At 39.5% G+C, this 24,760-nt stretch overlaps 5 protein-coding genes and 1 long non-coding RNA gene across 6 annotated transcripts; 1 reads left to right on the top strand and 5 right to left on the bottom strand.

Annotated features, from left to right (window-relative positions):
* Positions 1-1,676: 1,676 nt before the first annotated feature.
* Positions 1,677-3,385, bottom strand: LOC140789959 (large ribosomal subunit protein eL36x-like). The gene is made up of 4 exons (XM_073139887.1): positions 3,249-3,385; positions 3,013-3,132; positions 2,164-2,363; positions 1,677-2,011 (listed from the first exon to the last, which is right to left on the bottom strand). Exons 2-4 carry the CDS (start codon positions 3,112-3,114, stop codon positions 1,981-1,983), a joined length of 333 nt encoding a protein of 110 aa, XP_072995988.1. The 5' UTR covers positions 3,115-3,132; positions 3,249-3,385; the 3' UTR covers positions 1,677-1,980.
* A 1,649-nt stretch (positions 3,386-5,034) lies between these two features.
* LOC140788761 (uncharacterized) lies at positions 5,035-9,456 on the top strand. Its single transcript, XM_073138199.1, has 4 exons — positions 5,035-5,511; positions 5,938-6,020; positions 6,513-8,364; positions 8,662-9,456. Exons 1-4 carry the CDS (start codon positions 5,349-5,351, stop codon positions 9,357-9,359), a joined length of 2,796 nt encoding a protein of 931 aa, XP_072994300.1. The 5' UTR covers positions 5,035-5,348; the 3' UTR covers positions 9,360-9,456.
* Positions 9,457-9,616: 160 nt separating this feature from the next.
* LOC140788762 (pentatricopeptide repeat-containing protein At4g21065-like) lies at positions 9,617-11,903 on the bottom strand. Its single transcript, XM_073138200.1, has one exon. It carries the CDS (start codon positions 11,672-11,674, stop codon positions 9,818-9,820), a length of 1,857 nt encoding a protein of 618 aa, XP_072994301.1. The 5' UTR covers positions 11,675-11,903; the 3' UTR covers positions 9,617-9,817.
* A 120-nt stretch (positions 11,904-12,023) lies between these two features.
* Positions 12,024-19,334, bottom strand: LOC140788763 (uncharacterized). Its single transcript, XM_073138201.1, has 11 exons — positions 19,146-19,334; positions 18,978-19,048; positions 18,837-18,894; positions 17,615-17,721; positions 16,398-16,443; positions 14,517-14,651; positions 14,235-14,324; positions 13,972-14,109; positions 13,780-13,863; positions 13,563-13,627; positions 12,024-12,622 (listed from the first exon to the last, which is right to left on the bottom strand). Exons 1-11 carry the CDS (start codon positions 19,224-19,226, stop codon positions 12,436-12,438), a joined length of 1,062 nt encoding a protein of 353 aa, XP_072994302.1. The 5' UTR covers positions 19,227-19,334; the 3' UTR covers positions 12,024-12,435.
* Positions 19,335-19,862: 528 nt separating this feature from the next.
* LOC140789157 (glucan endo-1,3-beta-glucosidase-like) lies at positions 19,863-21,691 on the bottom strand. The gene is made up of 4 exons (XM_073138764.1): positions 21,087-21,691; positions 20,579-20,999; positions 20,177-20,483; positions 19,863-20,072 (listed from the first exon to the last, which is right to left on the bottom strand). Exons 1-4 carry the CDS (start codon positions 21,689-21,691, stop codon positions 20,044-20,046), a joined length of 1,362 nt encoding a protein of 453 aa, XP_072994865.1. The 3' UTR covers positions 19,863-20,043.
* A 391-nt stretch (positions 21,692-22,082) lies between these two features.
* LOC140788220 (uncharacterized) lies at positions 22,083-24,466 on the bottom strand. Its single transcript, XR_012108984.1, has 2 exons — positions 22,804-24,466; positions 22,083-22,459 (listed from the first exon to the last, which is right to left on the bottom strand). It is a non-coding gene; the product is annotated as an uncharacterized lncRNA (long non-coding RNA).
* Positions 24,467-24,760: the final 294 nt, after the last annotated feature.

Genomic DNA, 24,760 nt, shown 5'->3' with positions numbered 1-24,760 from the left:
CTTCCATTCAGTTGCTGGGACAAAAGGGATGGTTTTTAGGATAAACCCTCCTTTTGTTTCAAAATAATAATAATAATGAAACTAAAAACTGAGATAAGAAAAATAAGATGGGGAATAAGAACTTTACTCTCTAAAACCCTTTATCTGACTATTTATGGTGATGTATTTTGTCACATTTTGAAGATTCAATCCAATATTGTGATGGCTTTTGTGATACTATATGTATTGTATGAATTATGATGAATTTAGTCAAATTATTTTTGGGGCAGAAATTCTAAAACTAGTAGACAGTATAATAGTTTTCTATATGCAAAATAAAATTAATTACAAATATCTACTTCTATATCAAACTAAGAAAAGCAATTAGGTCAATTTGACCACATCTATTTCTTATCCAAATTGTCACAACTAAACATTATTCAGACACTAAAAAAAAGAAAAGATAATACCATCCCTTATCCAATGATAAGTTTATATTTATTCTAATTTTAATTTGTTATTATGCTTATTGGCTTCTGGAGGAAATCATTGCAAACTATTATATAAATAAATAGTTCATAAGGTCTTCAAAGCATTTTTCTATTACAAATGTCTGCATGAGAAATAAAAACACAAAGTAGTAGTATGGATATATATCACACATCACATCATACTAAAACTTTGGAAAATTTGTATTTAATATCCTGACTTTTCACTTAATTTTTTATTTACAAATCTCCGCATAACAAATAAAAAGACAAACAAGTAGTAGTAGTTTGGACCATAGAGATATCACATCATACTACAACTTTGGGCTAACACCCTAAATTTTCGCTTATCTATCAAATCAAACTCATATTTTATTAAATATTTGTAGAAAAGATTCAGGCAGATTACAAAAGAAAAAGAAAGAAAATCTCTTCAACTATAAACTATTCCTTTTTTTTAAATGCCTTAAATACCTCTATTAACCTTTAGGATTTGATGGAACTTTAGTTTCTTTAGTAGTCGAAATCTTAAAGTAAAAGGAGCAAGGCCAAGCAAGACAAAAATATGAAAGTCAATTCTTCTTCTCCTCGAGCCTCCTCCTCCACATTCTATTCTCCTCTAGCTTCTCTTGTCGTCCACCCAAAAATGCATCATTTTATCTTGGATTGAGTAAGCAAATTTCCCTACAACTTTACAAGTGGAAAAAGAGAAAAAGATACCTCCAATTTGGTAGGTTAAGGAAATTAAGTAGATCAAAAGCTTCCATATTTGACTCCCAACAAATATAGATTACCTTCACCAGTGAATTGAACCGGTCCAGAGCACAATGAAATAGACCTTATCCTCAAGAAATGGTCTAAGAAGAATCACCTTACACAATCTCACTGACAATTATTTCTCAATCAAAACTCCTCGTGCATTGTACAGACTTTGAAGGAAAGAATGCATATACACCAAAAATGTGCCTTAAACAAAAAGGCCAAATTTCCCAATGCCTACATGAATCAGGATAGAAAAGATGAGATTAAGGATAAGGACTTAACACCCACCTTGATTAAAAGCATATGTCATCGATATCAACAAGGAAAATAACACACTTCTCATTGGATCTACAGCAGTATAAAATCCTTGAGCTGCTTAAGCTCCATTTATCAATAAGGATAAATAATTACATTCGAGATCACAGTCGCTATTCACCAGGCACTTAGTTTGAATGAAACAGTGATTTCTAGAACCCCAAAAGAACCAAATATCAGGCCTCTTTAGTTCACTCAACAAGCTGTAGCACCAGATATTATCCTGGACAAATTTGCTGGAAAAAGTATTCAATACAAGCAAAAATCATAATAGTCGAAAGCCACATATAATTAGTGGCAGGCACTTACAAAGATGAAAATTTTGAGAAAATTTTGCAATGAAAAACTAGTAAATATCTAAAACAAGTTCAAACTATCAAAATTCTGCAGTCAGGTTCCATCATGCCGAGGGAACTTCTCAACCACCTGCAGAGTTTCATTTCTTCTTCTCAGAGACTCCAGCAGATCTGTAAAGAGGACAAACAATATATATAGATGACCATAAGCAACTCTTACATAATTGTTGATGTATCATCGACATGAAAAAGAATTCATAAACAATTGCATTAAAATGAATACGCTCTAAGAATATCATGCGACAAGAAGAACAGTGAGTTACCTCATCTTCCTGAGAACATTAGCCATCTCCTCACGCTTCTTCTTCGCTCGCTTATGTGTACCAAGCTTTCTCTTTGCTACCTTCAGTGCACGCTTGTCCTTTCCAACTTTCAAAAGCTCAGTGATACGCTTCTCATAGGGTGCAAATCCAGCAACTTCCCTGATGAGGTTCCTCACAAAATGCACCCTCTTGCTAGTTTTCTGAAATATAACATTTCACAATCTCCATCAAAATTTAGACCAACCAAACAGAATAACTTAACAGCACTAGGTTCACTGGAAGGACATAGCATTACAGGAGAATATCAAGATCTCTTCCAGTAAGCATAAGATTGGTCTTTGACATATGAAGAACCAAATAATGTGGTTGTTTAACAACCATCCAGTATTCACTGGTGGGTTCTCAGACTCCTAAAATATTGCTTCTAAGAAGACCCACAGCATAAAGATTCTGGCCTAAGCACCTCATCTATTATAGCAGACTATGAAGAAAAATATACAAAAAGTTAACTTCGAAGCAAAATGTGGTTAATTCTCCATGTCTACCAGCTTAATGGGAGATTATATGATACCATCGACAGTGATCCCAACAAATAATGAACAAAATGAGGAAGATACTGTTGCAAATATGCCAAAAATCATGTACTTAAGGATGAAACTATAGATACTAAAGATCCAATTTTTTTTGTTTACAGAATAACTTTCCAGTGCCCTAAACGCAATCTATCATCATACACTAGCAAATAAACTAATTTAATCCGCTCTGCTCATCAAAACAATGCAAGAAGCGTAACGGAATACCAAACAAAAAGAAGACTCATTTCAAGTAAAAGGAGTGTTCTAATCTTACCCCTTTTCTGCTGGAAGGACGAGGAGGAAGCTCCCGCTTAGTAACGATGTGCCCTTTGTTGAGCCCAACGAATAGCCCAGTGTTCGGCTGCGAAGGAGCCATCGCGATCCGCCAGGAACTCTAAATTCACAAGTTAAAAACAAATAAAATCATAACAAGTAACAAGTAAATGCTTCAAGGGAGCAGATCTACGACTTCCCTTCATCATGATCGAGATCGGGAGATCCGCTTCTTACCTCAAACTCGCTAACGACGGGAACCCAAACCCTAACACTCGGAGCCGATTTTGCCAAAAACCCTACTGCGATTTAATAAATTGAAGAGGCACCCCGGATCTCAAAGGCTACGTGTCGTATATCGGACAATACCTGACTGATATATAAATTGGCAGAGCCTAGAAATCCAAATCCAATAGTGGTGGAGACAAGACAAGAGGTGATCATCGGACAGGCTGATCGAGTCTTAAGTATTTTAATTATAGCCGTGCTAGAATATTATAGCTCATTATCACCCATAGCTAGAGAGATATCAGGCTCTAACCAAGTATAATGACCATATTGTATAAAATATTATTAGCCAGGTGTAATGACCCAATAATCAGGTCTAGCTAAGACATGAACATTTGCATGGACAAATCCTTAAATTTGTACCTCTAATTTAGAGAAGGGTATTTGAGGAGTAAGAATATAGAATAATTAGATTTTTTTTTCCTAAATCTCAAAAGTAGATAGGATCTTAAATTAATAATAAGATTGAGATTTTACTCATATCTCCTGTATAAATTATATACAATATGTGGATCGGTGAGACTTGTTAATTCTCTTATAATGATTTCTAGGTATGATTTCAGAGACCGCCAACCTCTCAATCTCTCTCCCTCAAAATTGCGCAACAACTAGCCTTTAGGGTTGGAGAGCCCATCGATCCCCTCGTAGTAATCTCTCAATTCTACCCATCGGATGAGAATCATCCGAGCAAGAGTAAAGTTGCTATATCTAAGCTGCTCACTCATTCGCTAGTGTGAGCCGCGAGGTTCAAGTCATGTATGAAAGAATTAACGAATGAATGCTTAGACATTGCTCCTCCTGCAAGAGGATAGGCTAGCCATGAGACAGAAATATTGCACTAACAACATTGCCCTTGTCAAAAAGATTGATTGCCAACTATATATGCATGCCCTACTCAACGAGAAGGTGACGGACATCTTGGTTGGATGCTTGGTGCTACGGTGGTGACTTTTATTTTGGCTAAGCCTCTCTTCATTGATAATTGTGAAGTTGCTCTACAGGGTTAAACCACAAGGTTACTAACAACCATGCAATCACTCGATTGCCAAAATCGATAAAGCGGATAAGTTAGCTCTATACAACGAGGATAATGAGCTTCGCAACTGGAGAATCTCTTCTCTTATTTTGGATCGTAAAACGTGGATGTCTACGCTTTCTTATTTAATTTAGTTGCGGCTAAACAACCAAGTCGAGTCTAGAATAACAAACACTATGCATCAAAATTATATTTTATACCACACCAACCTAATTACTAATTTATCCTATCAATCTACTTTATATCAAATCAAAAGATATTTATAGTAATTTTATAAAAAAATAAAAGATACTTTTCTCATTTTTTTCCTTCACTTTATATCGTATAAAAAATAATTTTTACACTCTTATTTAAGGATACAACCCATTTTAGAGATAACAAAGAAGACTATTTATTCGAGAATTAATCTTATTCCAAAAGTAAATTAAGATTAATTATGTATGCAAAACTTTTCTATAAAAAACTATATATTTTAAGCTCAATTTTGACTAAATTAAATAAAATTGATTCTTATATATCCACGGTCGTTTTACTTGAACACTATTAATTAGGCGATGTGGTACTAAAGGATTGTATTACTCACTATTTCGGTTGCAGCAGTTGATAGGTATAACTGTATAAGGCGGGAAAAGCGGGATATAAAACACCGCTGGGATTTACGAATAGAGAAAAAAAAAAAGAAGGGAACACAAACGAACGAAATAGAAAGGCAAATAGAGATGGGTAAATTAGAGGGTGAAAAGGAGAGGTGGAGCATAATCCTCTCCTTTGGGAGAAAGGTAAAACAAAAGAAAAGAAATCTCCCTTCTTGCCTTTCAAATCTTTAGAGAATCGCCATTTGGTTTATTTGTTAGTATTTTCTTGGATTTGGAGGATTGCGTGGTTCTTTGATTTGGTATTGCCTGCTCTTCCGTTGGTTCGTATTGGATGATATGGTATAGCACATCAGGTGTTCTCCTAATTGCCACATAGAGGACAGCTGGTTGCATGTTCTTTAGCTTTTTGTGTCACAAATGGGTGAGAGTTCACGATCCGAGAGGTCTGAATTGCCGTTCGAAAAGCACCATCCTGGGTGCATGGAGAGCCTGTTTCACTTCCTTGCCTTGCATCATCATCATCATCGAGTGAGGAAGATGCTCGCGTACCGTAAACACGTACATGGAGCTCGAGATGGAAGTAAGGATCTTTTCTGCTTCTCTTAGCCCATTCGCAAGTGATTGGTATAATCTCCTGGTTCTTCTCAATGAATGTAGCCGTTTTTTTTTCGTATGGTTAGAAATATTTGTAATATTGTGAAAGAACCGAGAAAAGAGGACATATGAAGAGAAGTGCTTTAGGAGACCTACTTCAACCCAGATAACCTGGGTCTGTTGGTCCATAATTAGAACCAAACAAATTCAGCATTTAGACATTTGCAATTAGATAGAAAGCGACTAGGATCTGAAATGATTCAGCAAGAAAAATCTCTTACTCTGTTGCAGCATGAACACATTCTGAACATTTGACTGTTTGATGCAGATCTTTTCTAGTATTAGTTTGTTCACTGGTGTATCATATGCTTATTATCGTGCCTATCATGTTTATCACATTTCTCTTCTCTAGGACCGAAGGTGATGGGGACGAATTACAGTGTTCCTTCAACCAGGGAAGCACCTTGCTGTTCAGAAAAAGATGCAAACTTCCTAGTGAGTTAGATAACCTTCCCCCTCTCTTTTAGTTGCAAAGAATGTGTTTTTTATTCTGATATTAGCTAGATTTATACTTATGGCTTTCTTTATGACAACATTTTTCAGTTAAATTTGATGTAATTAACCTTCTGCAATTCCTTACTGAGCAAATCATAGGAAAAATAATATAGCCTTCAGTAATTTCTTTTTTGCAATGTAGAGGCATGTTGCACGATCATGAAAGGATTCCAAGTAAAAGAAGTAACATCTTCTGCAGAAGAATCATCCTAATGGATTTTCTTTTGAGCAGACTACTATTTGCTCCTCATTATATGTGGCACAGCTTACGATATTTCATTGGTTGATTCTTGCAATTGGGCTTGGGCTAGCAATACATGTGTTTTAGGATCTCTTTGGCTTTAGATCTTTTTAGCTCATCATTGTATCAGTACTTCGTTTCTCGTTTCTTTGTAACTTTGGATAAACATATATTATATGATGCTTTTCTAGACGAAAGGTAAAGGAAATGCTTCAAGCAGAAGTCTCGTATCCAAAAGAAGATCTAGGGAGAAGGATAAAAGAAGAAAGATGTCTCCATTAGCATCCCAGTTGCTTCGAACCATTTCCATTCATCATTCAGAATCTAACTACTATGTTCTTCATGACGAACTAACTTCTGGTCATGAGATTCCATCTGAGATCACTTCACATGAGGCAGATGCTTCATCCAGCTACCAACAACCAATGGCCGAGACTCTTCACCAAGGGCGATGTGAAATGTGCGGAAGCATTAACACCATAAGAGACATGGATAACGACCAGATTGATAAGCTTGGTAGTCAGTTAGAGGAGAAACAATCAATTCTCCAGGAGAAGTTAAATGAAGCAAAGGGAGGCTCAGTAAAGCAGAAAGGAGACTCTCCAACCGAAAAAGGAAGCAATGTTTCAGTCTACCAGTCACAGGAGTTCATGGATTTGATAGAATTGTTCAGAGAAAACCGAGATTTATTTATGAAAATTCTTCAAGAACCATCTTTTGTGTTAGCAAGTCCACATGAACAACAGGCCTCCAGCGAACAAACTGAATTATTGGAATATGGAACAATTCCTGGATCAGGATTGCCAGGACATAGTAGTGCTTCGCATGACCAAGATGTGAACTTCCAAGTACAGAAAATAGTTTCACCTCCTATAACCAAGGACAATGGTGAAAAGGATATTGAATCAATGTCAGGCAAAGAGGTCAATATTCTCAAACCAGAAGTTGCTGCAATTCACAGTAGTGAGATAGATAGCAATATTGAGCATATACCTGGTTCTCGACATGAATCAAGAAAAGGAAGCAATGTTAGAACTGAAGAAAAGGGTACGGACTCAATTTCAGGCAAAGAGGTCAATATTCTCAAACCAGAAGTTGCAGCAATTGACAGAAGTGTGACAGAAAGCAATATTGGGCACTTACCTGATTCTCCAAGTGAATCAAGAAAACTAAGCGATGTTCGAACTGTTTCAGATCATTTTAAAGTCATCAAACGAAAGATAAAAGATATCATAAAGGAGAACAAAAAGGAACATACTCGAATCTCTAAGGATGGAATTCTTCATAAAATCCCATATGGGCATAAGGTGACTGAAGTGGCAAACAACTTAAATGTTCTGCCTAAAGGACGAGCATTTGATAGAATTCACAAATACAACTTGAGAATTAAATATGGGAGAGAAGGGCCTGCTTTATCAAACAGTAAGGAGGTGCTGAGCATGATGAGGAGATCGTCCTCTCATACTGAATCCTTGGGTAGGTACTCCAATTTGTTTGAGTCTAATTCAAGAAAGGTCTCCAGAAGGTTTTCTGCGATTTTAAATTCCATGGAAGAAGGTACCACTTCACAGGATAAAAGTTCACCAAAAGCTTTTACAAGACTATTTTCTCTTCCTGAAATTAAGTCACACTCTTTAAGCAGTAACAACCAAAATGATGTTTCTATTGCTTCTAAATCAGTGAAGATAATGTCGGACCTGGAATTAGATGATGCAGCATCTGGCCACTTTATTTCCAATGAGTTTGAATCATTAGATACTCCTGTATGTGCAGATGGAAATATGATATCGGAGACACTGGTAGAACAGACCATAGAAGAAAATTCAAGTGAAACAGTTTATGAAGGTTTAGGACAGCTGGTATCACTGGAAGAAAACAATCAGCATGGAATGTTCAGTATTTCAGATGATTTAATGGCAGAAGATGGTCTACATGGTTTTGGGCATGCGGAAGTCAGTGAGGTTCCTACAAGTTCAAGCCCAATCTCCACTCCGGCAATCATTCAAGAGGACCAGATGAGTTCTGCAAAGCATTCCATCTCAGGTCAAGTATCTAAAATCAGAAATAGATGTCTCTACTATCAAAAGCCTGAGCTTACATTGTCTAAATTTCTTAAAAACTCTTAAGTCAATATGTAGGTGAATTTCTCTCATCATCTGGCCACCTCCTTCTCTCTCTTTCTTTAAATTGATTGGATGCTAAATCTACGGAATTACTTCATTAATGTTCGAGGGAGGAAGACAATCAACCAAGAGCAAATATAACTGAACATGCGTGCTCCGATATTTCAGGTCTTTCACTCATGACAACAACTGTTTGTCTTTTTACCTAATTTGTCAGGTCCAGAGCTGAAATTTGAGCAAATACATTCAGAGGAGCTTGAATTGTCAATCATGCAAAGGAGATATTTGGGTCTGGATTGTACCTACAATAAGTTAGAAGATATGGAGGTGGAGCTAGATGATATCAAACACTTGCGCGTTCACGTGGATGAGAAGGATGAAGCTGAATTCCAGTATGTGAAGGATATATTGACTAAAGCGGGATTCAGTGGCAAAGAGTTTCTTGGAGAATGGTTTTCACCTGATCAGCCGGTGGATCCATTACTTTTCGGAAAAACAGAAAGCTCATCGCTTGAGTTTAATATTTCTGGTGATGAGCCTGGCTCGACTCGGAATCATTTGCTTCTGTTTGATCTAATCAACGAAGTGTTGCTAGAGATACATGATGATTCTTTTGTCTCCTGCCCCTGGTTCTTATGTTCTGATTCTCGTATTCGGCCGATGCCCATTGGCTATCATGTCCTTGAAGAGGTCTGGGCAAACATCAGTCACTATCTCAGCTCTCAATTGCAGCTGGATCAAACTGTGGAGAATGTTGTGGCACGAGATCTCATGAAGACTGATGGATGGATGAACCTCCAATACGATTCCGAATATGTGGCCTCGAAGCTGGAAGATCTGGTATTAGATGATCTTCTTGATGATGCTATTGTTCAGTTACGGGACATAGTACTATCTCAGTACATCTGTACCTAGTTGCTTCCATGCAGTGTGCATACAACTCATCATTCTTTTGTCATCCTGTCATAAGCAAACTCAGTAGAACAATTCACTAATTTGTAAATTTAGTTCAACGAGCTCTTTATAACTAATTACTTCAGTACAGTGTCATGAATAAAAGTTACTTTACTGAGCCTGAAGGAAAAGAATTTTAAAATATACAAAAGATAATAAAAAGTAAACATAGCAAACTAAATGTTGCAAATGAAAGATAAATATTTGCTTGAGATCACTTGCAATCCTAAATACAAATTTAATTAAGATCTCTATCAAATGAATTCCTTGCAATGTGCTCCTTTGTGGGAGTTTACAGAATCTATTAGCTGAAAATTTTACATGGATGGGTGCTACACTAGGCATCATGCAGTTCCTTGTAGAGTCGTAGTGGACAGAATCTTGTTCCTCAGAAACTAAGACCTAGCTCTTCATTTCTATCACCAAAAATCTTTGCAAGAGCACACCCCATTCTTGAAACAGTGAAACCGACTCCGATCCCTTACCATGATCTCCCTATCATACACAGTGGAAATAAATTTCATTGCAGAGTGGCAATCTGCACACACTCGCAAGTTTTTGACAACCCGAATCTGCATCCCTGGCGGAGTCCTCAACAATGCAAAAGCAACGGCCAACTTCTCGCTATGCCAGTGGAGTGCATCCTCCTTATCCTCTTCATCAATGTCAATCAACACCTCCGATGTTGTGGGAACATACCCTGCTCGCTTCAACTTTCTCCCAATCTCCTCAACCATCTCATAGATCTCTTTATACTGAGAATGTGTATCATCGCCAGCAATGAACTCATAAATCTCACCGTCAAGCTCTACTAGACTGCATCCAGGAACCTTCCTTATCCCCCGCTTGCTCATTGCTTTCCTTATCTCCCACTTTCTGTCCCACCTTCGTGTTAATGCGTAAACATTGGATAACATAACATAGTTTGACTCATGCATCGGCTCCTTGGTGAGTAGGTCCTTAGTGATCCTCTCACCAAGCTCCAACCTGCCATGAACGCGACAAGCACCGACAAGCGTCCTCCATATCACCGTGTTTGGCTCAATAGGCATCATTTGGACGAAGTCCAACGCCCGTTCAACCATCCCTGCTCGACTGAACATATCCACCATGCAGCCGTAGTGCTCAATCTTGGGTTCAATTCTATAGTCCCTTCTCATTGAATCAAAATAGCTGCAACCCTCATCGACCAAGCCTGAATGGCTACACGCAGTGAGCACACCAATAAAGGCAACATCATCAGGAGCTATATCCGCATCCTTCATTGCCTCAAACACCCTAACTGCCTCTTTCCCTCGGCTGTGCATCGCGAGCCCATCAATAACTGCCGTCCATGACACAATGCTCCTCTCCTTCATCTGCCCGAAGAGAGCCACTGCACCATCAACATCCCCACACTTGGCCAACGCATCGATTAGTGCATTGCACAAAGGCACAGCCTTCGGAATATTTTCCCTCTCCACATAAAACCCGAGCCATCTAGCCAGCTCAAGGGCGCCCAAGTCGGAGCAGGCTGACAGCACCGTGATAACAGTCACCTCATCGGGTGGCACCCCACATACCTGCATCTGCCGAAAGAGGGCCACAGCTTCGTTAGACATTCCCGCCCGAATATACCCGCCAATCATAGCACTCCACGTGACTGGGCTCGTTTTGGGCATTCTATCAAATATCTTCCGGGCAAATTCCAAACCACCAAAGCTAGCATTTAAAGCGGAGTACATATGGATGAGGGTGTTCTGGACATACGAATCACCACCCAATCCGAACTTGACGGCTGAGGCATGGACCTGGGGCCCGACGAGGATGCAGTCGGGCGCCCCAGCACAAGCCTTGAGGAGGAAAGGGAAGGTGAATTTATTCGGAAAAATGCGATTTTGGAGCATGCGGGAGTAGAAAGAGACGGCGTGAAGCCGGTCTTCGGGGCGGGGGGAGAGGGCGTGGGAGCGGATGAGGGTGTTGAAGAGGAAGGCATCGAAGAGGTGGGCGGAAGAGAAGGCATCGGAGAGTTCGAGGAGGGAGACGGCGGCGGGGAGAGCGCCGAGGGCGGAGGAGGTGGACGTGAACTTGGTGAGGACGAGAGGGTTGGATTGGAGGCCGGATTTGAGGAGGTGTGCTAGGGTTTGGAGGAGTTTGGGGAGAGAGGTGGAGGATAGAAGAAGGGAGAGGCAGTTCTGCTCTGCTGCTCTACTTCCAGATCTTATAATTACGGGATTGGAAGGAGGGAGGAATAAGGAGGGGGTTTTTGAAAGAGGCGAGGAGGGAAACGCCACCATGCTCAGTTGAGTCAAATTGGAGGAAAGAAAAAGAATTGGGGCTAGAACGCTAGGTTTGTTCCTCTTGGGGATTAATTACATTTGGAAACTATTGTTCTTAATCAAATAGATCCTTTCAATTATTTTATTTTCACACTTAGATCTCTCTCTACTATCTAATATCTCTCACTCACTCACTCACTCACTCCAAATAGATTAAAATATGAAATAAATATCTCACTCCAAATAGACTAAAATGTTATATTTAGGAGGTATTATATGGCTCAGGAAGTTAATGTGCCAAAGAGGAAAAATTATATAGTAGCTTATCCGTGATCATCCAGAAATCGTGCAGCACTCTGTTACCAAGTTATCAATGAAACCAGAGCATAGGCTCAAAAAAATCATTTAATCTCTGCAAACATTTGTTGTTCCTGAAAATGGGCAAAAATACCTATACTACCAATTGGAAGAGAAAATAAGCAATCTTTCTCCGTCACTTTTCAATACCGAAAAAGGAATTTCCAAGTTTTCACATTCTATCAGTATAACCCTCCATTCTGGTACTGTTATAACTTGAGCCTCTCCAACAAAAGAATTCCAGTATAAACTAACCATGGAAATGTAGATAGATTGGCTGAAGGAGATGCAGTTGCCTTGTAATATTAGCAGGCTTCAAAGCTTTTCAAGTACCAAGCTAACTCTATCTTTTGATCTTCTGATTGCAACAAAATTAAGTTCCTCCTTTTCCCTCCATTGGAAGAAGAAAAAAAAGGGGGAGATCATGTGTGAATTTTCCATATTCCAAGGCCATAGCCTAATCGAATCAGAACAAGCTCAAATAGCATGTGCACAATGCTCGTCAGACGTACTTTGGATCCAGGTATTTCACACCAGTTAACAGAGACCTCGATCATTGGGATCCCAAGACGTTTGCATAAGTACACAAGCTCGACATCAAAACACCACCTGCATAAAATTAGTAATGTTAGATTAATAAAAAAAAAATAGTAACGTTAGGAGTACTTGCTGATATGGGATCAGTTTACTTTAAATACTGGTAAGGAATGAACCAACTTTGCAACAAAGAACATGGGGGATATACATAAGGACAACTATTAAGTATTAACCATGTTACCATATTCATGAATTATCAAAGGTGGTACAACATTGTACATAGCAAGGGCTATCCAGGGCAATCCAATTAACCTGATATAGAATAAACAGAACTCTTTAAGTTGTATCAATATTTTCATACCAGACCAACACTTCGTAGTCACCATTTTGTTTCTCAATTTTTTGAGATGCATTGCCAACTCATCCTTCTATAAATCACAAGTGCAAATGAACTTACACAATCTTCATCAAAACAATTGTGATATCACGTCAATACAAATCCAAGTTAACCACTACTCAGGAAGCCTGATCCTTGATGTACATCAAAATCAACTGGTAAAACTAAAACCTCCAGCTTCATAGACTCTGTTTAAAAATCCAAGTAGCCCATTGCATATTGTGTAAGACTTCCCCTCCCAGAAAGCAGAAATAACAGAAGCAAACAACCTACTGTCTCATCTTAATTATCTCATCTCCTTGAATCAGTCAATCAATCCTCTTTGTTATCTCAAATTTCATCCTAATTTCTGCCTCATACTATTTAGTTAATGTTCTTCCTTGTAACACTTATCTTAGATCATAATTTCCACATAATTATTCTATAGCCATTTTGGCATCTGGACAGCAAATTACACATATTTAGAACTTGCAATTATAAGAACAATACCTGATGCCAGGCAACAATATTACATTTCTGTACGTCAAGATTTTCATTGAAAGGAAAACCATGTAGAATCTAGGAAGGCTTCAAGGAATAAGAAGAATTCATCTATATAACAGATAAAGAAGATACCTCTTCAATCTGATATTTGTAAACAACTTCCGGGCGGCAGATCTTGTAAACATCTTAAAGCCACACTGTAGTAGGCCGCAAGTCACACCAAAAGTAACAGAACCAAGTATTAACAACACTTCAGAAGCTTGTAATCAGGCTCACAAAAAAAAACAACAGTAATTACGGCACCCTCACAACTAAATAAATCTGGCCATCTAGTATTGTACAGGCATACCTGTGTGTCTCGAATTCCACGACCTGCAGTAAATAAGACTACCAAATGGAAACCCTTCATAAGAAAATTCCGGTACCATTTCCTCTGAAATAATAAGAGAGAATCTTAACTACAAGAGAATGAGATCTTAAAACATATGAAAAATAGGAAAGTTTTGCATTAGTTTCAGAGTAAGATAAAGAGGAAATGCACCGTAGCAAGAGCTTGCTTCTCAAGATGGGCACGGGAACCAAATGCAGCAATTTCAATGTCAGAGAATTTCAGACTCAAATCACTAGGTGCTGCAGCCACCGAATCAGGTTTCTTAACCTTTTTAGCCAATGCCTGTATCTGAAGAAAGGAAATATGTGAAAATAATAATCAGGTTCCCCATCTTAATGACACCAGAGAATTTCATATTCAACATCTCATATAAATTTTAAACTGGCATTTGTAATGTTGATGCTCCTACAGACCTGAGATTCAAGTTTTTCCAGGTCGGTCACCTTAGTTGCTCCATCAGCATCAAGCATTAAAAGTAGTTCACCACGCGAGTGGAGCATTCCCTGTTAAACAATGCTTTCACAAAATCAGAAGCATTGATCAGCTTTGAACTCGATTTACCAACAGCAGGAGTATACAATTATCCAAAATTTTCTAGAAGTTCCAAAAGGAAAATATAGAAAGAAAAAGAAAAGATTGCATTACCATCTCCAAAAATCCAATAAGAGAAAGAAAAGGTACTGAAGGAGACTCACTTTTCTAATAGCTTCTCCTTTTCCATGGTTTTTTCCAAGTAGAATAACCCTTACATTTTCAATCTTGTACTTTCGTACAAAGTCAAATGCTACTTTTGATGTCCGATCAGTACTTCCATCATCGACTATCAGTACCTATTCAGAGAATGTGAATTACAGAAGAGATTTCATACTTCTCCCAGAAATAGTGGTTTGAAACTTTGAATGATGAAGAGAATAAAAGATATGTGACTCGAATTCTGGAAATATGAAAAAGACTAAGAACTGCAGACATTTAACTCAACAATATCTTTAAACACTTAAAGCTCATAAGGCATGTGAAGATAACTTTAACCCCAATGTATCATTAGGTACTTTTTAGCTACATTAACTTTTACACAGTCGAAAGATGAGGAAAAGTTATTTGTGCTACATCAATTTTAGTAAGTAGGAAAAAATCAGTCTATTAAAATTTGCTAACAGAAGGATCAGATTTTCATGGCCATACTATTTTCCAACTGTACATGGCTTTAGATTAAACCTCTAAGATCCTAGATGATACAGTGATAACTTTATTATTCACGCTGAGTAATTCAAAATTTAATTTCAACGAGGACTTTCTCCATAAACCATCTAACCTTCTAGATGAATTCTTCTTAAGCAAGTCAGCCTTCTATTTTAGGATGCCTGTGCCATAGGCACAACCCATGTTAAACTGGGGCATGTGTCGTGGCGACACATGGCGTGGCCGGCACAACGAAAATTGTGTCTCACCCGTCAAAAGGCTTTACAAGCCTTTCAAAGACTGTAGTCGACACTTCTTGTGCCATGTGCTGACCTATTGTCGGCATGGTAAGTACTGACCGGCACGATACGGCCATCACTGAAGTAAGTTTTGCTAGCAAAAGCTTCTGAAATTCCATTAGAAGCAATAAATTCAAGTTACATTACATAATTCTTTGCTCATCTTTGATTTTCCCTGCAGCTGGATTTTCTTGAACTAAATTTCTTTGGTCATATATCTGATAGAGGTGCAACAACTTCCTTTTTAGATAAGTTTTTATAGTAAAGCACTTAGTTTGTGCCAGTTTCTCCAGACATTATACGTTTTTTGACTTACCTAAGCATTTTCATAAAGGTTGAGACTTGAGACCAATATATTTTAATTACAAACTAATTGGTAGAAGGTGAGTCCATAATAACAAGTTCATGAAAATCACCCAGCTGTTTCCTGAAGATCCTTATCTACATCTTCTATCAAAATGTCAAATATTGTAGAACCCTCATTCAGAATATCTCATGTTATACAGATTTACATTTACTCTTATCTTCTTCCTTTCTCATGTAGAACCAAGTACAGTGCCCCAAGTTATATCACCTTAAGGTAAGCTTCCTTTTGTTTAATAGGACATTGGGAGGAAATCCTACAATTATACGACTCAAGAGCCACCTTAAGATGTCTCAAGTTTGTGGCAAACTGAGACCAAATAGTAGTCTACATTAGCACGTAGCAAGATTGTATCTGATGGATCCAAATATTGATCTAATCTTAATTTGAATTTTAGCCATCCCATCCTAATTAATATTCTCCAACTCCTTTAGGACAATATCCATCTAACTTATTACTTTCTTGCCTAGATGATAACGAATTTATATGAGGAGTGTCTACATTTCTTACAACAGTCTAGGTGAGAAAGACCATCACACAAGTGGTCTAGGTGAAGAAAGATCATCACACAGGCAAAGCAGACCTTATATTTATGCATTAATGCATGTATGCATACAGAGATACATATATGCAAGCAATCACATGGACGATGAAACTCTCAACTTGATTTCAGGAGCATGATTAAACAAATGAGTACCTATCTGGTTAGTTCACTCTTCCAAGTATCTACATACCTCATAAGAAAAAGACTTCTCTGCTGCTGAACGCTGTTGCAGATAGCTGTAAAAAGAAAAAGGAAACGACTCATTAAACAGCAAAGCCAAAGATCAAGTGACAACCTATAAAGTAATTTTACAATACCAAATTAGTCTTATGATTAACAATTTAACATAGTTTTTGCAAAAATTAGGTTTGCCAATATATCTTCTGAATAGACTAACTTCCATGGTAAACATTACCAACTTGATATACTATAATGCAAAATAAGGGTGATATAGATATGAGAATTCTTACACATATACATGGATACTGTAGTTGCTTGATACCTATATACAAGCTCTAGGAAGCAATAGATATTACAAAAGAAAATTCATGGCCATACATGTCTAACTGTCGAAGTTAAGACATATATGTAATCAGTGAGGATTAGAGGGAACAAACCTCTATGCATACTCAGAGCTCAATATAAGAAAATACACAAAGTTGACATCATTATATCTACTCCAAGTTAGGTTTGCTTACATGAGGAGATTCCCATGATAAGAAAGCCAAAGTATTAATTTCAATAATACTACTAAGCAAATAAATTAAACCAAGGATGGCCGGGTAGGCACTTGCCGTGCCGGCGGCGTACCGGCACGTGGCACGAGGGGTGCCGCATGGCACCCCTCCTAATAGCTTCGCCATCAATCTCGTCGTCGAGCTCGCTGTCGCCGTCGCCACTCACCGACGCTGTCACCGCTCGCCCGAGCTCACGTCGGGTGCCCTAGCTGAGGGAGGGGAAGAGAGAGAGAAAGAGAGAGAGAGAGAGAGAGTTTATCGGTTAAAACTTAAGTTGCGAATCCAGGAGAAGGCCAGCGACGACGGCGACGGCCAAGGTAGTACATTTTTCTCTCCTTTTCTTACGGTACGGCCGGCAAGTGCCGTGCCGGCCAGTGGTCGACACGGGCAGTGCCTGTGGCACGACCATCGTTGAATTTAACTACTACTCTCTTAGTCAACCCTCAAAGATCAGTTAAAGATAATGTTTTAGAACTTTATATATGTTGTTTTTTAAAAGAACGTCATAAAAATTGAGAAGTATAACTATTAATTTCCTTTTTAGCTGACATAAAAATGGAATGCTTATCATGAAAGGAGAAAAGCTTTAGAATGGATATTCCTCCATAAAAAAATAAAGAGAATGTCATCAGCAGGATAGAAGAAATTTAAAGGAATGTCATCTACTGACTTGATTGTCTCAACAAGAGCTCCAGGAAGCCTATGCTCCTCATTGTATGCAGGAATAATCAATGAGATGTACTTCTCAGCAGGATCAAAAATTGAAGGACAGGGAACCTGGCATATATGTGATTCAAGTATAAGTTCAAAATAAGCTGAAACATTTCATGAATTATTTCAAAACTATCCAAACTTATTTTGAAATCTGGTAATGCAATCAGCGGTCAACTGATCGCCAAAAATAAAATAAAAACAAAGCTGTCAGGATGTATAGTGAGTAAATAGCATAGAGAAAAGAGTATAGACTCTGCTGTGAGAATACTAAGTAGATCCAGCTACTATAACAAATAGCATTTGTAATAAAGGATTACATCTAAAAGATAATAAGTGAACTTAATATGCGTCCAGTATACTCATGTTCAATCATTTTCAGCAGATTCCTATCCCGGATTCTCTACAGTTACACAATCCCTTCCTTTCTTAACATTTAATCCCCCTACATTAAAAGACAAAGAAAGCAATAACTGGTGTGAAGGCAATGCTGGTGAAGCTGGACCCTGTGGTTGCAGTTCAGCCAATAAACAACCTCTCTGAAAAAGAAACATTGTGTACGTCTTACTCTACTAGCCTCCACACAATAAGGAGTCTTTTAGAGTCCAACTGCCTGACATCCTTAAAGTAAAACTTTGTAGTTTAGCCTTTAAGGAACTTCTTCCAATATAACATAAAAACCACAACACCCATCTCCAACCACATTGGGACAACTCTCAGGTCCACCCACCATCCTGATGGAGAATTGTAACAAGTTAAAGGATCTAGGGTCATAGTTATAGAATTCACATGCCACTATTAATACATAAATCTAGATATGATTTCACATAACTTTTCATTCTTGCAATGTTAACTGTGGCCCAAGTACCCACTGATCTGATTCTCACAGAAAAAAAAGGAAATAGAAGTACCTCTACTTGATAAAAGAAAAACTGAAGTTTCAAAAAAGGGAAAAGTAGAGTACTTTCAGATCAGATGTTGGATAAAAATTAATTCAACAATACGGGATAGGATAAATGGTATAAAGAAAACTAATGCTCATTAAATAAATAAAAATTCCCTTTTCAGCTCATCATGATCAAAGTCTACTAATTTTTGATAGAATTCACGACGTAAGCATCAACCGATCAGTAAATCCTAGCAGCAGGCTTCACAAAAATATTAGCTTTCCAATTTCTAACCTTCTTCAGCGAGTTAGGATCCTCGAAGAAGGAATCCGACATGGCTGTCCTCTCGAGCCTGAAACAAGATCGGAAAATTTACACCCCAAATAAGAAAATCCATCGCGGATCCAAAACGCGAGGGAATCGGAGTCGACTTACGAGTGCGTGCATCCTATCTTCCTAACGTACTCGAGGAAGAAGGCGGCGACGCCGAGGGCTAGGATCAGTACCTGCTCGTAGAGAGGAGAAAGATTAGGGTTCGGATTTGGAATTAGGGGAAAAGAGAGAGAGAGGGAACGAGAGGGAAGGGAGGTGCGAATGGTCTACCACGGAAGAGAGGAGGAGGGAGAGAGAAAGGGAGGAGGAGAGAAGAGGGGGACTGGAAGAGAGAAGCGAAGGCCACGCCATTGGCGCCGTCGCCGGCACGATACCAACGATTTCCCACAGATGATGTGATGTCGATGGACTTACTCGTTGCCGAGTTAGTCAGTTTGGTACGGCGCGAGTGCTGGGTTCGAGCCTCCATGTGAGCAAGATAACCAACGAGTTTCCTATGCTACTTTACCTTGAAAGAAATAACCTTTGCTATGGTAAATACTAAATATTAGATACTACAACTATATATATATTGCTATTTTCCTCTTATCCCTTGTTAATAGTAACTGTCACCTTCTCATATATTAAACTCATAAATCTACCATGTAGGACATTCTAGCTATAAAACAATATTATAAAAGACATCTTAGATTGATAACGGTATCTCTAATTACATTTACATTTGCTCAAATTTTACAACCATTTGTATTCTTTCTCAGACATAATTGAAACCATTAGATATATATAATTTATATATTATCGTGTATCCAATATGCGGCCAAATCAATCTACACCAAAACTGCACTCACATAGATATATATAACTATTAAATTTTCTCTTAATTTTCTCTTTACATTTATCCTGCAAACCACTCATGTTGAATATCTACAGTGATGGCCTTTTATCACTGAGAGCCTTCTTATGTTCTTTTTATTTATGTCTTCAATGTGACAACTTTTTCTTTTTAATCAAACATATACGAGACAAGTAAACGAATAAAAGAGTTACAAGTTAGATCGGCCTAAATCCATGCTTAGTAAATCAAGCTTGGAATTAAAAAGGCAGTAAAGCTGACGACGTCAACGGAGATAAGTCAGCCTTGAAACCCCGACCTCCGACCGTCTTCTCCTTACGAGATAAACTTGCAGTGGCGATGACCTTCTCCAACAGCAAAAACAAGTTATTATAGTTAGAGAATTTACTCTTTAGAAAATGAGGAATTATTTTTTTATATATAATTTTAACACCAACCACATGCGTACCTGGGTCGGTGGTGGTGATGATGCCGGTGCCGGCAAAGTCGCAGCTGACGGCCTGGCGGCCGCTGGCTTGGTAGTAGGCGTTCATGGCGTAGGCGGCGTGCGCCTGCAGGGTGTTGGGGAGGAAGCACGGCCCACCGTTCTGGATGGGTTTGCAATCCACCAGCTTGCTGCCGCACGCGTAGTTTATGTTGTTCTGCAGCGCCGTGTTACTCACCTGGGCCTTTGGCACGCACCACCGACCACTGCTCGTCCTCTTCTTCCCTCTCCTCCCTCCTCTTCCTCCTCTCGATCTTCCTCTCGATCCAGACTAAACCCAACAAGTTTAGATAACATTTTAGACATAGCAAAGAAAAAAAGGTTCATGATTGTAAAGCGGATTTTGACGTTGAATCAATCACTTACTCCATGCCGCAGAATCCCGGCGTTGTAGACGGGCGTCATATTGGGATAAAACAACCCGAAATTTCGCTCGGCAATCGGCCCGGGCTTGAGGTTCTCGTTGAAGAGCGCGAAGATGTAGGCCTCGATCGTCCGGTTCGGCATCAGCGGCGTCCCTGCTCTCGACCGGAGCCACTTCACCAGGTTCCCGTTATAGGCCGCCGCGTCCGCCGCGCTCACTCCGCCCTGACCCGGCTCCGCCTTCGACGGCCACCCCGTCTCGCCGATCACGATGTCCACGTCCTCGAACCCGAGCCGGTTCATCGCCGAGCGCACGGCGTCGAGCTGCGCCGTGAGCATGTTCGTGTACCTTAACCCCGTTGCCTTGTCGCGCATCCCGGGGTTGGGCCGGAATTGGGCGTAGGCTAGAGTTTGGGGGCTGTACCTGTTTGTAAAAAAAATACCGGATGGTTAAAATTATAGTGAAACAAATGGCGAAGTTTAATTCGGAACGATTGTAAGATAATAGTACCCGAAGTAAGGATACGGGTTAACGACGAACGGCGATCTTGTACGGCGGAGCAGCTCCAGCATCGGTTTAAAGAAAACCCGGCCGTATCCGCGCCGGAATTGCCCCGCCGAAGGCGGGTCGGACGCAGCGAGGATCCCGAGCGAATGCGGCGTCGAGACCCGGATCTTGCCTAGCCCGGAGGCCGCGAGCGCGACGGCAAGTTGCCGCATCGCAGGCACGAGGTTGAAGATGAGGTTGCGGTCGGCGGAGTCGAGGATCTCATTGCCGACGAGGACGAGGGAGATGTCAGTGGCCGGGTAGAACGGTGTTACGTGAGCGGCAACGAAGGCGGCGGCGCCGCCGGGGCTGGCGAGTGAGGTGATGGCGTCGTCGGGGGCCGTGATGACGACGGAGATGCCGGTGCCGGCGAAGGCGCGGATGAGGTCGGGATTGGAGTCGAAGATCTTGACGCGGTTGATGCGGGTCCGCTGCTTGAGGAAGGCCGCCACCTGGGCCGGCGGCGGGAGGTTGTCGCCGAGGGTGCCGTAGTTGACGCCGATAGCTACGGTTTCATGAGGTAGGAGTTGGAGAGCGAGGAAGAGGACGAAGAGGGGAAGGGTTGCCATTGGAGGCGGATGAGAAGGCAATGAGAGAGGCACAGCTCTACCCAGTTTATACTTGCGGGGATACCAAATTTAGTAATGCATGCACGCTATTCTTAGAAATGGGAATAACGATATCATCTTTGTCCGTCCTAGCTTGTTCTAAGGTTGTCCGTGAGATGACGTTGACTGGTTTGACCCCGGGAGCGCGGGAACGTGGCGAAGCGAATGGTATTTCTCAAATGCTAGGGAACTCAAAAGGTATACTTTTACTGGTGTAGGATTCTCTCCGTATTGCAGAGTAAAACGGGAAACACCAATGGTGATATTAATTAGACTATATGAACAGTTCTAATCCCTGCCAAATAATGAAATCTTATGCGAATATAAATTGATATCCTGCAAATCTTGCATATGGAAGCTGAATTGGAATAATTTCACCTCTAAAATCAGTAGATGATCTAAAATGTGAATATATAACAGGTGAAGCATTGCCTGATTCCACTGATTACAACGCGAGGTATAAACTAAGCAACTAATCAATGGAACTGAGTTCCAAATATTGATGAATGATTAAGATGCAACTTCTATTTCTTCCTTGCAAGATGAATCTTGATATGGTCTCTTCCGGCTTGTCAAGAGACTTCCATCTGAAGGTCTCCACACAATCAGAGAAGCATCTCCCAACCAGTGACTTGTAATTCCTCAACCTGCTTCTGAAGAGATTTCCATCTGAAGGTCACCACACAATCAGAGAAGCATCTCCCCACCAGTGAGTTGTAATTCCTTAAACTGCAAGATGACACCGAAGAAAGAGTAAATATGTGCACTAGCCATTGCTTATTTCCTCATCTAATCAGATGTGACTGATAAGAAGACTAGAACATCCGAGATGAAAGACACAACAAACTAATCAGCAGTTTGTGTTTCAAAATGACCGGTTTTGTTGTTGTAGAAATAAAATATCCACACCATGAGCATAAGATAGATAGTTGAAATTTGATATCCGGACACTTCCAATAGATTATCTAAACGAAATAAGAAAATTATATATAGATTGTCATAAATCTGGTAGACTTTTTGTGTTAACCTCTCGAGAATAATAACGACCATTGTTCGGTTTTGTATCCAGTTACCTCTTGGCATGCAAAGTTTTGCAGCAACCCAGTGTGAGTCTCAAAGCTGCAACATCTGCCAGTGATTCCCCGTTGGCCATTGTCTTATATCCCAATATTTGGTTCAAAGATCAAGTGTTCAACAACAATCTATTGACGTCAAGTTCCAAGTAACAAGAGCTCAGGATCATTTGAATGAAGAATTAGGAAAAACTTTTCCATCCAAAAATACTCTTAACTTCATCAGCCATATAAGGCTCTTAATCTATACAGTCAAAAGTGATCAAGCTAGAAACTTGATAACCTTACCTACAATTTTCTGGTTTACAGTAGAAAATACTAGAGCAGAAATGACACTGATTTCCTACCCAATTCCTCCACATTGAAACACCTCAATTTTTACATAAGATTCTTCACTTCAACCTCAATAGCAGACTGATGAATCCATCAAATCTCATATCCACTGAGTAGCCAGTACTCCTTTATAACTAAATACTAAATGCAGTCAGTTCACTTGCTTGACTCGAAGTCACTTCATAAATGTAGACTAATTCAGATGAACTTGGTTCAAACTTGGCCATTTGACATCAGTATAAATGTGAAACTGATACCAGCAGTAGGACCACATAATGGATGCAGCAATCAGTTTTCCTTTTCTTCGAAACAACAAAACTTACAGATCTTTTCTAGCTCTCTCTGTGAAATAAATCACTCATTCCAAAACGTAGCCAGTTCGATCACTTGAATTCAATTAACAGCGCAAATGAATTCAGTCGCATTCGGTCCAGACTTGTGCAATGAAACAACAGACAACTGTAAAGCTTACAGCAGCAATTAGACCACAATTGGGTGCAATAAGTTCTCTCCTTTTGCTTCCAAACAGTAAAACTGGATAGTGTTATCAATTTTCCCTTTTCTGCAAAACAAATAACTCCAATTCCAGGCCAATTCTAAACAAATCTTGCAAAATTGATTACTACAAAGAGAGGAGAAACCCATATGAAAGTAGCACACATTTTCTTCTGAAATTTAAAAAGAAAGGGCAAGAAAAGCAAGGGGGGGATCTCAGTGCCACATCTTAAGCGATAAATCCAACAAAATAAACCCCCTCGTCTGCAAGTTTATGCCAATATGCTAAAATTTAACAGATGTATTAGTACAAGAAAAGTAGCGTTCGATCACCAAAGTGAACAAAGTAATCCCACTACCAATTGTTTGCGTCTCCAGATTGACTGCCAAGGTATCAGTCCTACTAACAGATTTCATTCGTAGTGAGAGTAATTCGTAATTCTCAGTGAACACGGAAGCACCAGTCGTGGATTTGGAGCTGGTCGATCACGGCCGACATCCTCATCTTCCCCTCCTCGGGAAGCCAGTCCATATCTCCGAGCATGCTCTTCTATGCTGCTTCACCTCTCGCTCGCTCTCTCGCTCTAGGGTTTTGGATTCTGCAATTAATCATCTTGCCCAATAAATCTGTCGTGTCGTCTCGAGGCACAAAAAAAGATCGACTTTTTTACTTCTTTTTTTTTTGGGATGGTGAGTTTCTAAACTCCCCAATGAGCTATTATGTAAGAAAACATTATTATCATTATCAATTACCCCTAAAATCCATCACAGGGACGGAGGCAAGTTAATTTTCTTCTTTTTTTTTAACATAAAGAGCAAACACACTAAATTATTTAATCTAAGTTCTAAACCATTGAGCCGCTGAGTTATTCCTCCAAAATTAATAAATTATTTATATATAAATAATACCGTAATAAATTTGCTTGAAGTTAACACTGTGACCGGGTACCCTCCAGGTTGGTGGCACGGAGACTAGTTTTAAAGATAGATGTTAGGTCCAACTGTCATACAAAATACAATCGAAAATCCTCTGCTGCTCCGATGCAGGAATTTGCTGCATCCGGCATACTTGGCAGCTCCTGGTTTGTCATCCAATAGCTCAAAATATTTTCAGTTTTTTGCTTCAGCT

This window comes from Typha latifolia, chromosome 5 (assembly GCF_019914945.1).
Source record: "Typha latifolia isolate L0001 chromosome 5, TyphaL0001v2, whole genome shotgun sequence".
Lineage (NCBI taxonomy): Eukaryota > Viridiplantae > Streptophyta > Magnoliopsida > Poales > Typhaceae > Typha > Typha latifolia.
Note: the sequence above shows the minus strand (reverse complement) of the source record. Positions and strands in the feature narration are given on the sequence as shown.

Bases quoted from the DNA above. Each gene is read 5' to 3' on its own strand.
- LOC140788761 (XM_073138199.1), top strand. From the start codon at position 5,349: ATGGGTGAGAGTTCACGATCCGAGAGGTCTGAATTGCCGTTCGAAAAG. The intron at 6,021-6,512 runs GTGAGTTAGATA...ATGCTTTTCTAG, and splicing joins AAAAAGATGCAAACTTCCTA to ACGAAAGGTAAAGGAAATGC. The intron at 8,365-8,661 runs GTCAAGTATCTA...CTAATTTGTCAG, and splicing joins TGCAAAGCATTCCATCTCAG to GTCCAGAGCTGAAATTTGAG.
- LOC140788763 (XM_073138201.1), bottom strand. From the start codon at position 19,226: ATGGCGTGGCCTTCGCTTCTCTCTTCCAGTCCCCCTCTTCTCTCCTCC. The intron at 19,049-19,145 runs GTAGACCATTCG...CTCTACGAGCAG, and splicing joins CCCTCCTCCTCTCTTCCGTG to GTACTGATCCTAGCCCTCGG. The intron at 14,325-14,516 runs GTGAGTCTCCTT...ATTGTTTAACAG, and splicing joins AAGGAGAAGCTATTAGAAAA to GGAATGCTCCACTCGCGTGG.
- LOC140789959 (XM_073139887.1), bottom strand. From the start codon at position 3,114: ATGGCTCCTTCGCAGCCGAACACTGGGCTATTCGTTGGGCTCAACAAA. The intron at 2,364-3,012 runs GTAAGATTAGAA...GTTATATTTCAG, and splicing joins GTCCTTCCAGCAGAAAAGGG to AAAACTAGCAAGAGGGTGCA. The intron at 2,012-2,163 runs GTAACTCACTGT...TCCTCTTTACAG, and splicing joins AATGTTCTCAGGAAGATGAG to ATCTGCTGGAGTCTCTGAGA.
- LOC140789157 (XM_073138764.1), bottom strand. From the start codon at position 21,691: ATGGCAACCCTTCCCCTCTTCGTCCTCTTCCTCGCTCTCCAACTCCTA. The intron at 20,484-20,578 runs GTAAGTGATTGA...TGTTGGGTTTAG, and splicing joins CCGGGATTCTGCGGCATGGA to TCTGGATCGAGAGGAAGATC. The intron at 20,073-20,176 runs GTACGCATGTGG...CTGTTGGAGAAG, and splicing joins CATCACCACCACCGACCCAG to GTCATCGCCACTGCAAGTTT.
- LOC140788762 (XM_073138200.1), bottom strand. From the start codon at position 11,674: ATGGTGGCGTTTCCCTCCTCGCCTCTTTCAAAAACCCCCTCCTTATTC.